The sequence below is a fragment of the Branchiostoma belcheri genome, unplaced genomic scaffold (genome assembly GCF_001625305.1).
Source record: "Branchiostoma belcheri isolate BF01 breed outbred unplaced genomic scaffold, Haploidv18h27 scaffold5, whole genome shotgun sequence".
Lineage (NCBI taxonomy): Eukaryota > Metazoa > Chordata > Leptocardii > Amphioxiformes > Branchiostomatidae > Branchiostoma > Branchiostoma belcheri.
Window position 1 is genome coordinate 5805974 of NW_017804131.1, and position 14680 is coordinate 5820653.

The 14680-nt window shown below is 41.0% G+C and overlaps 1 protein-coding gene across 8 annotated transcripts in view; it reads left to right on the forward strand.

Annotated features, from left to right (window-relative positions):
- LOC109480017 (segment polarity protein dishevelled homolog DVL-3-like) overlaps positions 1-13210 on the forward strand; it is a 56334-nt gene extending 43124 nt beyond the window's left edge. For 5 of the 8 annotated variants that reach the window (XM_019782146.1, XM_019782150.1, XM_019782148.1 and 2 more), the window contains 5 exons: positions 6089-6220; positions 6807-6983; positions 7594-7851; positions 9498-9553; positions 10566-13210. In XM_019782146.1, coding sequence (XP_019637705.1) covers positions 6089-6220; positions 6807-6983; positions 7594-7851; positions 9498-9553; positions 10566-10835 — 893 coding nt within the window. In that variant the 3' untranslated portion in view covers positions 10836-13210. The remainder of the gene's footprint in view (positions 1-6088; positions 6221-6806; positions 6984-7593; positions 7852-9497; positions 9554-10565) is intronic. The other 3 variants (XM_019782147.1, XM_019782154.1, XM_019782153.1) reach the window with 3 other exon arrangements.
- Positions 13211-14680: the final 1470 nt, after the last annotated feature.

The following is a 14680-nucleotide window of genomic DNA, read 5'->3' on the forward strand; positions in this document are numbered from 1 at the left end:
AAAAGTGGTGTTGTGGTGTCTGACTGTAGAACCATCAGCAAGTGTTGTGCATGGAAAACTGAATGAGAGTCTACTAGCTGTCCATAGTCTTTTTGTCACCTTGCTCTTAAAACACAGCAGGAGTGGACTTATTAAATGCTGGATTGTAGGGCAGCCCTTGTGGTTTTTGAGTTCTCAGCGTGCTGGGAAATCCGTGGAGTTACCCTTTGTCAGTAAGAGTGGGAGAAAGTCTGCTTTTCTCCAGTTTTCACGTTGCTAAACGCAGCAGGAGTGGACTTATTAAATGCTGGATTGTTGAGCAGCCCTTGTGGTTTTTGATTCTCAGCGTGCTGGGAAATCCGTGGAGTTACCCTTTGTCAGTGAGAGCGGGAGAAAGTCTTCTTTTCTCCAGTCTTAGCGCCACTTCAGGGTCAGGTCAAAGTACTTGGGAATAAACAGTTTCTAGGCTGCTAGTGATGTGAGACTGCCTGGCCCTGTCACTGGGCCGTGGGCCTGCCTCTCATGCAGTCTGTGGTATAGTTCTGAACAGCTCACACCTGCTGATGTGACAGGGCTCAAAATACTTTTTTTTTCTGCATTGGTACAGGTAACATTGAAAACTAGAAAGGCCAATATTTGCTTTGGAGCAAATACAGCGATGGGTTCACCACATTTTACGACATGGCAGGGAAAGAATGAGAAACACAAGGGAAAACAATGATTTACATTGATATAACTATAATATGAAGTAACATACAACTAAAACAACAGTTGGATAGCTATTCCCTACTTTATTGGTTAGGATTTTTAATTGCATAATGCAAACTGTTGATTTTAAAAATAAAAAAAAAACGTTCAATGCCCCGCATTCCAATGCTGGAGCAGAAAAGCTTGAAAATACCTACCAAAACACTTGAATAAAGACATATACTGTCAGTATGGAAATGCTCTGTGCAGGTGTTATTAACAATCACATAAACTATGAAGCCATACATTGAATAAGCTATACATATAATATGATTATCATAACCTTTATTTTTAAAATCATGCCAGTGAGCTAATTGCATGTACAGAGTGAAAGAAAGTAAAGTAAAGCAGTAGAATTTCTGTACTAGCTATGATAGTACTTCATATGATTCGTCCTCATCGTCATTATTCAATGTGGTCTATCTCTTGCTACTAGTGACTGGTAATACCTCTGTAGATTCTTCACACTGGCAGAGTACCGTACTCCTTCTCTCTTGTCAGCTCAATACTTTTGTGACAACATCAAAGTGATTTTAGTTTGTATGTTGGAAAAACACAAAAGACTAACATTCTAAGTTATTGACATTCTTGAGTAAGAACAATCAGTTTTTGAATGTTAAAAGCAAAACAACGAAAATAAAAAAAATGTTGAAATTGTTAAAATGCAGAATTGTTAAAATCGTTAAAACTGATAAAATTGTTAAAAATTATAAAATTGTTAAAAATGTTAAATTGCTAAAAATATTTATGTCCGACTGCACTGGGTTCGAACTTGCAATGCCTGGGATTGCCGCCTTGCGCGTTTCCAACCGAGCTAACTCGGTGCGATACACATCACTCACTGCATTGTATGTCATAAAAAGTAAACAGCATGGCGGTATCGATCGCCTCAAGCCACCAAGACTTTCAACTATTAACTACGGGGTTTCCTTCTTTATCAGGTTTGCTTTTGAACCACCTTGATGTTACTTAACTATCAACCCGGCTAGCAGAAGCCGCCGGCTCCTTTGATATTACAGCCGCTCCCTGTCCAATCTTGTTTACACGCCGGGCGCAGGTCATTGACCTCCAACTTGCGTTGTTCCAACAGAGAAGAGCAAAATGTCTGGCTCCCGCAGAACGTACCGCACTCTCCCGCTGGACGTACCGCACTCTCCCGCAGAACGTATCGCACTCTCCCGGAGGACGTCCCGCACTCTCCCGAGGGAAGTCCCGCACAGCGTCCTGCACTCTCCCGCAGAACGTCCCTCGAAAATTGATGCGTATTTCGTGGCCTGTGCTGTACCTACCAAAACACTTGAGTTCATACTGTCAAAATGGAATGGCTTTGAACAGGTGTTAATTGAGTTAATCCAATCAAATCCAACAGCCAATCAGCAAGAAGAAAAGATTAGGCTGCGTCAGGTTCATGCTTGCATGCCCATATATGGGCATGCCGCCGAATTTCTTTCTTATTACGTCACGCGCGTACGCCCCCGCACAGTACTTTCCTATGGGGACCGCTAAAAAAGCAAATAAAACGATTGTAAAAGCTTGTATCACAAAAATTTAAAAAACGCCTAGGGGTATTTGCCCACTGTACCTCCATACCAAATTTCAGGACCTTAGGCCCTAAAATGAAGAAGCTGAATCCATTTAAAGAAATGGCAGGAGGAGAAGAAGAAGGAGGAGAATCATGAGAAAAAGCAATATGGTTTCACCACTTTGTGGTGAACCCATAATTACCTGCACCAGACAAGTTTATCTGTACCACTCAGACTTTGAGAAGTATGGATCATACTGAAAATAATGTTCAAAACCTTTGCAATCATTTCTTTTATATTTCGTAGTTGGTAATAGTCAGTACAGCAAATAAAACTCAGAATACACCTACACGTATCTATAAACCCATGTACCACTCAGTACCAGTGTCAGTTAGGTGTAGGTAGATATCAGAAGTACCTACACAGCTCCAATTTTACCTGCATTGAAATGCATATGCACCCAGTATTTTGAGCCCTGTGCAAATAACTCTCTGTACTCCTCAGAAATCAGTGGTTAGGTTCTGCATCAGAGTTGAAAGTAGCACACATAGTCCCTTGACTAGCAGCAGTACTGTGCCCTCTCCACTTCAAAAGTCTATGGTGGGGCTGTACATCTAGGTTTTTAAAGGGCCACACCTGGTCCCTCATGACTGGCCCACTGTTGCCCTGCCCCCCTCCCCCATAATCCGTGTGCCCACCTGATAGGGGTGTTTTGTTCCCATGGGGCGAGCAGGTCACCTCACAAGGGGCGCACACAAAGGTAAGAAAACTGTTCTCCCATACACGGGGGCCCTGTGGTCTTGTACAGGAGGATTAGACAAATACTTGTCAATTTGCACATGAATGAGCATCGCTGGGAGTCTCTTCCTCAGATGGTCGCCCGCGGGTTACTCTAAGCGTTACGGTTTCATGGGAAGATGCTTTGCAAAGGTAGGCCTCTGTCCAAACTCCTGTCTGATGTGTAGTTGTTTAGTGTTTGGGTTGTAACGTTTAAGTAGTTACTGGACAAACCAAGTGAGGTAGAACCTATTTCTGTGTAAGCAAGTACTTAGGCACAGCCCATGTCTGCAGCTGTGGATGTGTTTATAGAGATCATTCTTTGGTGCAGTCTTCGGTGACATAAACAGTCTGACAATTACAGTATAGAAGCTGGTCATGTTTGGGGAGTTCCAGTCTCTAAAATATGATTTTGACAATTTTAGGTCACAAATAATTTTATTGTGGTCATTGTAAGTTCGATTGAAGTGAGTTTGAGTTAGCATTGGCAGAATAATTGTTTAACTTTAAACAGAAAAAGAAGAGCTAGGTTTTCAAGCAGTGTTGTTGGGTGTCCACAAGACCCACATTCAATCAGTTGTGACATTGGGAGGGGTCAAAATGTATATTGAAGATACCTGCACACTAGACAGTTTATACAAGTTTAGAGGAAAATATGCCCCTATTGTACACTCGTAATGAGAGGGGAGGGGCAGTTTCTTTTGTCGCTGACTACCTCATTTTCTGAGGTGTTGTCTTTGGCTCATTTATACAGGAGTGGGTGGGGGAAATTACTATTAGCACCTTGTAATGAATCGTTAATTGTTGGGAAAGGTGTGAAAAACTAATTGACGAGTTGCCCCTTTGTCTACAAGTGAATTGTCTTGGATTAGATTGGTTATACATGACTGACTGCAACTAAAGACCTAAAGCCCATGTGTGTGTATTATGTTGAAAAATAGAGCCAGATATTTGTCCACGATTTTTCTTGAAAGGAAAGGGTATCCAAGCCTCGTGAAACGTAAAAGCATTTCCAAGAAATTTTGTACAATCAGTTACGATGGTGATGAGTAATGTCTATTGCCTATTCAACTTTAATGTAGGGGAAAGTTGTGTTACCAGATTGATATCTAGCATGTTGTTCCTTGAGTTTGAACTTCAAGCTGACAATCCTCTCTAAGACGTTCTTGTGGTGTCGTCTTGGTGTTTAGGGAGGTTCCTCACCTCTGTTGTTTCCTTAGGGTCATGTCTGTTTGTCTTTGCTGCACATAACTTAGCAGGGGATCCAGCACTGTGGTTACTCAAGCCTTCTTCACAGGAAGTCGCCGATCCCACAATCTGGACTTTTATGGACTCTCACAAGGCTTAGATCTGGTGTGAAGAAACCGGAATCTTACAGGCAACCAACCACCCAGTGTTCTCTACATTCTGACATATTTGTATGATCGTACCATCATTTTGGCAGAAACCAATTGAAGAACTTGTGAGAAGGTTTCAATTTTGGTTTTCCGAGAAGGTTTGGACTCTTACAAGGCTTCGATCTGGTGTGAAGAAACCAGAATCTTACAGGCAACCAACTACCCAGTGTTCTCTACATTCTCTCTTATTTGGACGATTGTACAGTCATTTTGGCTGAAACCAAATGAAGTTGCAAGAAGGTTTCAATTCTCGTTTTCCGAGAATGTTTGGACTCTTACAAGGCTTCGATCTGGTGTGAAGAAACCGGATCCTTACAGGCAACCAAGTACCCAGTGTTCTCTACATTCTGACATATTTGTATGATCGTACTGTCATTTTAGCTGAAACCAAATGTAGAAGTTGTGGGAAGGTTTCAATTTTGGTTTTCCGAGAAGGTTTGGACTCTTACAAGGCTTAGATCTGGTGTGAAGTAACCGGAACCTTACAAGCAACCAACTACCCAGTGTTCTCTACATTAATAATATTCTGACATATTTGTATGATCGTACCATCATTTTGGCTGAAACCAAATGAAGTTGCGAGAAGGTTTTAATTCTGGTTTTCCGAGAAGGTTTGGACTCTCACAAGGCTTCAATCAGGTGTGAAGAAACCAAAATCTGATAGGCAACCAACTACCCAGTGTCTCCTACATTCTGACGTATTTTTGATTACTGGTATCAAGGTACTGTCATTTTGGCTGAAAAAGTTGCAGGAAGGTTGTAATTCTGGTTTCCCGAGAAGGTTTGGGATCTTCCATACAGTGTTCATCCCGCGTGCGTTGATTGGCAGTCTTCTAAGCAAACGAGCAAACACGTCCCATTCCAGGCATTCTTGAGCTGTCACTTGAAAAGTCTTAGCTCCAAAAAGAAGCAGGAGAAGAAGGACCAGGCTTGGATAGCTATGGACTAAAGTTTACCACCATGATCGTACTTCGGATAGTCTGTAAACTGGATCGTGAGCAGATTTTTAACCCTCGTACTGCCAACTTCTGCTGTTACAAATGCAACTTTGGGTGCATAGATGAGTGTGCAGCAGCATATTAGGAGAGCAAGGCAAAGCCTGGGTTTCCAGAAATGGTACTGAGGGTTGGATAATGGGAGCTGAGTTTTCAGTGGAAACTACAGAGGCTACCATTGGAGGTAGGGATGGGGAGGGGGGCATTGAGATATCTCTGGAACAACAAGTTGTTGTTTATCATCAGTAGAAAGTCTACTCTGGTCAGCTTGGAAGCAGCATAAATGAAGCAATGTATTATTGACCCATGTTGGTATAACTTTATGGTGCAACTCTAGTGACACCATTTTTTTTATGTACTTCTTTCTTTTCTCTTCATTGTTGTTACTACAAATGTACCTTGTTTTTTGTTGATGTTAATTTATTTGTGTCAAATTGTGTGGGGAGGGGGCTTTGGGAAGTAACTTCTTATTTTCTGCCTAATCCTCAAAAAATGAATGTAAATAAGAACTCTGGTAATATGATATTTAATAGAATGTGGCTGAAAATAACCATACCAATACCAAATGCCTTCATAGGTGAGTTAATATTCGGGAATTCTTTTTAAAAATCGGAAAAAAAGAGTTGAGTGTGGTTGGACTGTCTAACGTGAAAACTTGTTGTCCCTGCAGGGTACGATGAGATGCCGCTGACCATCAACACGGACATGTCCACCATCGTCAAGGTCATGGCCTCGCCAGACTCAGGACTGGACATCCGGGACAGAATGTGGCTGAAAATAACCATACCAAACGCCTTCATAGGTGAGACAATCTTCTGTCACTTCTGGGTAATCTTTTAAAGTTTGTAGGTTGAGCTTCTGAAAAAATGTTGAGTTTGGTTCCAAAATGTGGCTGAAAATAACCATACCAAACGCCTTCATAGGTGAGACAATCTTCTCTCACTTTTCTTGTGGGGAAACATTCAACAATAGGTTGAGCACTTGAAAAAAATAGCTTTGAGTGTGGTTCTAGAATGTGGCTGAAAATAACCATACCAAATGCCTTCATAGGTGAGACAATCTTCTCTCACTTTTCTTGTGGGGAAATCTTTAATAATTTGTAGGTTGGGCTTCTGAAAAAAAATCCCTACATGTGTAGTAGCAACTTTTAACTCTATCAGTGTGAAAATGTGAAATCTTTGTGCTACCTGAAGTAAACAAATACATGTAGTAGCACAGGATTAACATGTTTATTTCCTTTCCATACCTGTGCACACCCAGGTAAAACCTAGCACCTCATTTGGCAACACTTCATTTGTTCTGTGTAAAAAGCTACTTCTACAGTTACGTAGTAACCATCTTCAAATGCCTTTGTGAATTAATTTTTCCCCACTTTTGTATGTCTGTAGGTTCAGATGTAGTAGACTGGTTACACACACATGTGGAAGGGTTCAATGATCGGAGAGAGGCCAGGAGATATGCCTCTCAGATGCTGAAGGCAGGCTACATCAGGCACACCGTCAACAAAATCACCTTCTCAGAGCAGTGCTACTACATCTTCGGTGACCTCTCGCAGGTCAACAGGGGTAGGTTTGGAGTTAACTTCTCCCTGCTTCTCAATCTCGTAATGAGAGAATTTGTAGTCAGATGGCACATCGGCAGAATGCACCTGCTTGAACCCGTAATGCATTAACATCCCCTCTGTAGTTTCCAAATGTTATGTCAGAAAAATATTGTCTGTAACAGGAAAAATTCTAATGCTATGTTGACCAAACATCCAACAAAAAACGTGAAAAATCAGGGTTTCGTGCAGGTGCAGTACGTTCTGCCGACGTGCTTAGTCAGATGGGTACTTCAGTGTGCTGATGGTTAAAGGACCATCTCAGCCCAGCCATTATTTTTTTTCTACATTTCTGTACTAAGAAATGCTGGGAAAAAATTATTTGCTGTGATTTTTCCTGGTCTGTGAATAAAACGTGTGATGGACCTAATAACTACATGCATCGTATCAGCTTCAACTATACATAGAGGAAATAGGTGACTTACTTGACAAAGTATTCCTAGATAAAAGTAGGCATATAAGAATCACAAAAAGAACTGTTGCTGTGTATGGATCATCGTGGAAACAAGAGTTATTTTTTTTCATACATTTGAATGAAACCATGGTGAAAGTTTCATTTTATTTCTGCCTTTCAGACATGGCCAACTTGTCACTAGAGGACCGGGAAGGAAGCAGTGAAACTGACCAGGACACTCTGGCTCCCCTTCCCGGGGCACCCTGGGCGTTGGTCGGTCCCCACATGCCCATCCCTGGCAGCCACCTGCCTTACACAGGTGTCTACCAGCCCAAAACTGCGGGGTACGCAGTCCCGCCCGGGCCGTACTCCATCGACGCACCTCCGTACGCTCCAAACTACAGGGAAGGAACGACAAGCCAGCATAGCGGCAGTCCCGGTAAGGCTTCGGTGTAGCGAAAAATGTGTCAAATCATTGAATTTGATTAGCATTGTTGTATGGGAAAGCCCATGGTGATTTCTTACCTTTGAAATAAAATGCTGTAGTCTATCATTTCCTCAGCAAGTTTAAAGTTTGAAAGAAATATTCAAACTGAAATATTCTGAGAATTATTCTGGCAAAATAGAGGACCAGGTTTCTGGTTGAAGTGTTTTCAGTGGCGCTGTTAAAAGGAAGGTGGTGGTTCTCTCACAAGGGCAAGGAAAACTGCATGAAGAGGGTTTTTTAATGGAGCTGGGCCTTTTTTTAACCAAAAACACTCTGCTTTGCTAATAACAACAACTGGATGGTGTTAGACATTTTATGAGGGAAAGAAATGTAGAAACCCAAGTCATTCACAGAGAAAATTTTCCTGTAGGGGTATCCAAATTTCAGACGTCGATGACAAAGCATGGTTACGTCCTCAAAGATAAAGCAGCTGCCTCAGCATGTTACTCCTTCTTGACCAGCCTCCCTTGCCTTCGTGTCAGCAGCCTACCACCTTCCTTAAAAGGCCATCCGATACGTGTGAGTTGAACCTTCATCTGGTGGAAACATTGCTACCTGGATCAGCCGTGCCTTGGGGACTGCAAACTGTCAAGGATTTTTTCTCTTTTTAACGACAACCTCTTCCCCGGCTTGTCCGGTTTCTTACAGACACATGCGTCTCGGTGGACACTGGCTCGCACTCACTAGAATCAGGTCGCTCTATTTGCCAGGCAAATCCTTCCTTCTTTTTCCCCCCGTTTTTCGCTTGCTCCACGCATCTGGCATGTTTGCCGACTGCAGCTGTTTATCCAGAGTGGGAAAATGTTGGTCTGTGACGGGGGCGTCCAAAATAACACTGTTTAAAAATGACAACAGTGTGTTAAATCCTGACTTGACAAGGAGTTAACCCAACTGTGCTTCGACATACATTCAAACCTTGTGAAGTTTGCAAGTACGAGTTTGAAAGTGCAAAGAAATTTAGAGTCTACACATGCCAAGATCTTGTCAGCTTGCTATTTTGTAGCCAAAAACTGGCTCGTATTTTACAAAAGCAGCCAACATTTTCCACAATAAACAGCTTACATTCACAAGTCCAAATATGATGGAAATGACATGGAATGTTACAAAAGCTTCTGAAAAAAGTTGCCTCTTAAGAAAAAAGTTGTCAGTATACTGAATGATTCCCTGTGCCCCTTACTACTGTGTGGACTGTGTTACTCCATGGCGCAGAGTTGCGTGTTTTTTTCGCTTGTGAATGCGTTGTTGCCTTGTACTTGTTCTCATCTTTTACTATCTCCTACAACCTGAGCATTCTGACCTGCACACCCCTCCAGGAGCAGTGTAGTAGTCCAACAGTACCACATTTAATGCAGAGGATGCAACCAACATTGTATACCAAAGGGGGGTCATGGAATATGATCTTTCAGAATCAAATGTAGTCATGACCCCCACTTTGGAACTATCCATTTTACCTCAGTTGTCAAAGTTGATGCATTGTTGGATCGTTCCATGATGAAGGGAGGGGTGTTGCAGCAGTTTGCCCAGCGAGGGGAGAACCATGCTTGTCTTGCACTGTCTGACAATAACGTCTGTTCTCTCTGTCTGCACCCATGCTATAGAGGAGCAGTGTTGTAAGAGACCCACTCCCACCTTCGTTACCTTCAAACCTAATGATGTACGAAAACTTCCTCACTTGCATGGTTTGCACTTTCCTTGTCTAATGCATGCTTGGCACGGTCAGTAGTAATGCATGGTGGACCGCACGTATGCGTATCCTGACCATTGGGCCGCTCGCATATTGAACGATATATATATATATCGTGTGTCTGATGCATGATGGTTCTTTGAATACGCAACCGTATGTTAAAAGGCTTGGCAGCCATATCTTTGATTTTATTTCGTAATTTTTTTTTAATTTTTAAATCTGTACAATTGGGCAGTTCTGTCTAAATGAGATAAGCAAAAGAGCCAGAGATGAATTTGTTAAGAAATTGTCGCCTTTGACCCAGTAGTCTTGTGGTCAGGTGATGCTTGTCATTCTGCATAATCAGTGTCTTTGTGTGTCTCAATCTTAGTTTCTACATCTTTTGTATGTTTCAACCATTCTGTACGCAACATTCTTTGTGTTTTCTTGCCTTTTACCCTGTTTTTAATTGTCCATTGTGTTGTTACCACTTCTAGTGCTTCTTTGCTTCATCTGTCGACCTGTTTTCCCAGTGGCATTTTGTTTTGTGTGGCATAGAAGTTCTCATGTTTTCAATACATTTACATGTGTTCAACTAATTTTGCTCTGAGTTCATAGCTGCCGCAGACTCACTTACAACTTTCTCGTATCACATAACAGCTGCCTTTAGACGAAGCACGCATCATGATTACTTGCATCCATATACACTCTTTAAACCACAAATAGTAAACACAACTTGTAGTAAAAAATAATCTCACTGAAAAGAAAGAATGTACTGTGCTTAGTATAGAAGTCACCTAGCATTGGGTACTATTACTAATGTAGGATATGTAGTTACCACAGCACCTGTCTTTAGTTTCACTAAATGTAGATTTGAGTCACAGTAGAACTGAGTTTGCTGTTTGTTAAGACTAAGAAAAAAGTGAAGATTCATCTCTGGTGTCAGGTTGCTCTCAGCGCCGTGACCGTGGCGAGGATTAACGTTTGTCGTTGTTGTACGCAGGAAGCAGCGGATCCAACCGAAGTGGAAAGAGAAGCACAAAAGGAGACGGAGGCAACAAGTCAGGCGGAAGTGGAAGTGAATCCGACAGCACCAGCAAGCGAAGTCGAGCCCCCAGCGAAAGAAGCCTCCCCCCTCTCCCCCCGCTCCCCCCTCCCCCTCCCTCCAAAACCTGGCCAGCTAGCGGCCATGCCGGCAGACCTCAGCGGCAGTAGACAGTCCTTCCGCATGGCCATGGGCAACCCGTGTGAATTCTTCGTGGACGTCATGTGAAACCAGACTGGACGTTTTGTATGGTAGAGAATCTTTGACAAGGACCTGGTAGTCTTTCTTACAAAAAGGCTGTGAGTCCTGATTTTTCTGTTGACAAAAGAACAAGTTTTAAAATTTTGAGAAACAATATGCACCCGCTGTAATACTTTTTTGCGACTACTTCTTCATGAAAGCCAGCAAAATGGCTGTTTTACTCCATATTCTACAATATCTTACCGTCCAGTGTGCAGTTAACCTTCTCTCTGCTGTAGTAACCTTTTGGTACCAAACTTGTACTGGAGTTTGGGTGTCTCAGCAGGTAGAAGGTTAAACAGGGTTTCTTATTCACCATTGCCAAGAAGAAAGTGCTTTGTTGTCAGCAGGGAGGTACCAAGACTTCTTAATACACAGAACTTATAGGAACAAGAATGACTGGGGAGTTGTAGACATATTCTTGATGTCAAGAATGGAGAAAGCGGAGGAGTGATTTGCCGTAGGTTCTATGCACTACTCAGTGTGCCCTACAACTTACAAGAAAAGGACTTTGCCACTAGCCTCTACCTAAACAGTGCTTGCAAGACGTCCAGTGCTTATTGTACAAAGGAAATCCTTTTTGCAAAAAAAAAATCATGTAATTAAGAGAAATTTTTGTATTGATATCTATGTAGTGGCAGTTTGTGAAGTTGAGCACTTTTGAGCTCAGAGTTAAAATGTTGTTGGGCTTGAAAGAAGTGCACAACAGCAATGTAGAGCAGTGAAGTTAGGAGCGCATTCAGCAACACCATTCACCTTTGTACCAAGAGATTAATATTTATGTAACTAGCTAGTATATCTCTCTCAAACCAGCCAATTTATTTGTTATTGATGATTTTAGGAATACAGAGGAGTTTGTATGGTTTTGTTTTAACCATGAATGCCAGCTACACACTGCTCTGTTCAGAAACTTTTGATTTTTGTAAAGTTTTGCCAATATTTGTCATGCTAAGATGTAGCACTAGACATTTTACATTTACAGAGATGCTGACAATTTAAGATCTTAACAAATTTAGTGTCAACATTTGAGCTACCAAAATATCAGTATTGGCTCCTAAGTGTGAAATGACCAGTGCTATATGTAGGGGATGATACAACTGCTTCTTCTCTGTGGCATCCTTTGGCAAAACGGCACCACCTCGATTCTGTTGTATTAACTCTTAGCATTCTACATTCACCTCGAAAAGATAAAATGCCGGTAAGTTAGAGTGCTAAGAGTTAAGGGTGGTGTTCTATCATTTCTCTCAGAGCCTTTTTGTAAGCAGGCATGCAATACCAGTAGTAAACTGTTGTAATATTGTAGAAGACAAGCCCGGTTGTTTCGGGAGTGGGTATGTTTGACGTGTACATGACGTGCCCACACTATCACTGTCGACATGTAACGGTCAGACAGTGTTTTACCAGTGGAGGATCCCCAATGTTAGTGCCAACATTTTTTTTTGTGTAACAAATGTTTCTGTCTGGTTCCTGTACATGTATATGTGGTCGACATAATTCTCTTTTGGTACCTTTGTATCTTCTCTTGCCGCCAAGAGAAAGCCACATTTGAAGCCTATGTTTATACCTGTACAGTTTGTGCCTATGATTTGTTGGTAGTGTATGGTAGCACGGCCACTGTTTCTCAACAATACATGCCTCAGCGTATGTCAGGGAGACTAGTTCTCCCAATTTACTGTATTATTGATTCCAATATGTCTTGTTTTTGTCAAGAGTTGTTTTAGCAATTGTATGTATAATGCACTTCAGATTTGCACTCATTTAGATTCTGTAACTGTTATTAGTATATTTTGACTTCATTTGTAGTATTATTTCTGGAAAGTCTCCTTTGTAGATGAAAAGTGAATGTCAGTACAAACATGTAGTTATTTCGTCAAACCCATTTTTTGCAGGACAGGCCCTCCTTCAAGGGTAGTGTTTTCTGGGTTTTTGTTTTGCCTTGCCCTCCCCATACCATTATCACAGTCTCAATGAAAAGTTGAGGTAAAGTAGTAGCACAAGTAATGAAACTGTCTTCTTAGGACATTTCGTTGCTCTAGACCTTACACAACTTTCTTACAAGACATGTAAGACTATTCTTCCTGAAGTTCAAGACATGTTCATACTTCCTTGTAGATTATGTACAGAACAACTTAACAAGCCTGTAACTTTAAAACAAATCACACATTTGTAATTGCTGTTCTTACTGCCACTTTATTTCACTCTTTGACTTCAGTGGACAAATAGTCTGCAACCTTTGTTAGAGGTAAAGCATTTGTACACCCAGCCTAGCAATGTAATGGGGGAGGGGGGGAGTGGACTCCAACCATATCTGCCTTATGCCTTTCCAATGCTGTGAGGCCTTTATTAATACAATAAAAGGAAAACTCACAGAATACTTCAGGTGTGTGGTCTTGCTTCTTCTGTGTCTACAAATGTATGTTTTTCAGCAGTGGATTTAGTAATGCTAGTTACATGTCCTATTAGTTTAGGACCTCAAGGAATATAATTATCGAAGAGATGCTTATTTGAATACAGGTTGAAAAAAAAAGAGAACTTGTAGTTTAGTTGTGCTAGATAAGCAGGAGTCAGACAATGCCTTTCCTTCTGTTCATTAAAATTAGGATTTGGTCAAATACATTGTAAGACGTTCCTAGCAGGAGAAAATTTTGCAAAAAATTGCCACCATATTGTATATCATACAAAGCAGCTTCGAAATGAGCAAACATGGCATTATTTATGTCAAAAAATGGTAACAGCAGTGTCTTAGAATACATTTTACTATCATAACGATTTTGTGTTCAGTACAACTTGGATGAAACATCTATTTGGAGCCCTAATTACTCTGAAAGAAAGGGCATCCTGCACACTGTCCAAAAACGGCGCCACCAAGCGGCGGTAGATTTCATTGCAAGAAACCATGAATCAATGAGGGGCAAAACTAATTTGGATCGCTAGGGGTCCCCACTGACTGAAGTGTGTATTAATACACTTTACAATGCGTACTAGTATTAAAGGCTTCAATAAATGACCCTAAATTTACAGTTACTGCAGTGTAAAAGACGAAATTTAAGGTAAAGTAACATCTGGTCTATTGTCTCAAATGAACTCAAATAACCGGGCACAGAAAGTAAACAGTTTATTTCATGTTTGTCCTACATGTATGTACCATGTATGTACTAGTGGCATTTCCACAACTCATACCCAACATTACGTACATATAACCTCCCCTAGAAAACTTTCATCCACAAAAATGTAGGTCTATAAACCTTACAGTAGGAAATTTTAAACTTATATTAATAACAGTCTTAAGACCAAAGACTCTATAGTAGTACTAAAGAAAAGGATGTTGTAATATCTTCTAAGGCCACACAAATTTAATTCCTTGGTTAAAGGATTTTTCAAGAAAAATAATGGAGCGGGCGGGCGAAAAAAAAACAGGCCTAGGCATCCTATTATGGCCCCAAATGGTACGATAGTAGTCAAAATTTAGACAATGAATTTTGAACTTTTAATTTAATGATACCATTGCATTGAAAGATGGAATAACTGTAACAACTAGGATTGAAAGGACTGTTTTCAACTGTTCAGGGCAAAATATGAACATTTTGCAGTTGATTCTGAATTTTTATTTTTATTTGCAAATCAGAAAAAAATTAAGCGGGCGAATCCGTTAACCAAGAAATTAAATTGGTGTGGCCTAAAGGAAAGGATGTTGTAATATCTTCTAATCTGGTGCTTTGGTTATAATGCAGCAAAATCAAAAATACAAAAAGCAATGATTGCAATGATAATGAACACGTAAAAGCAAATAATCCAGTTGCTTTAAAAACACCATCAAGAGCTCATTAACTGAA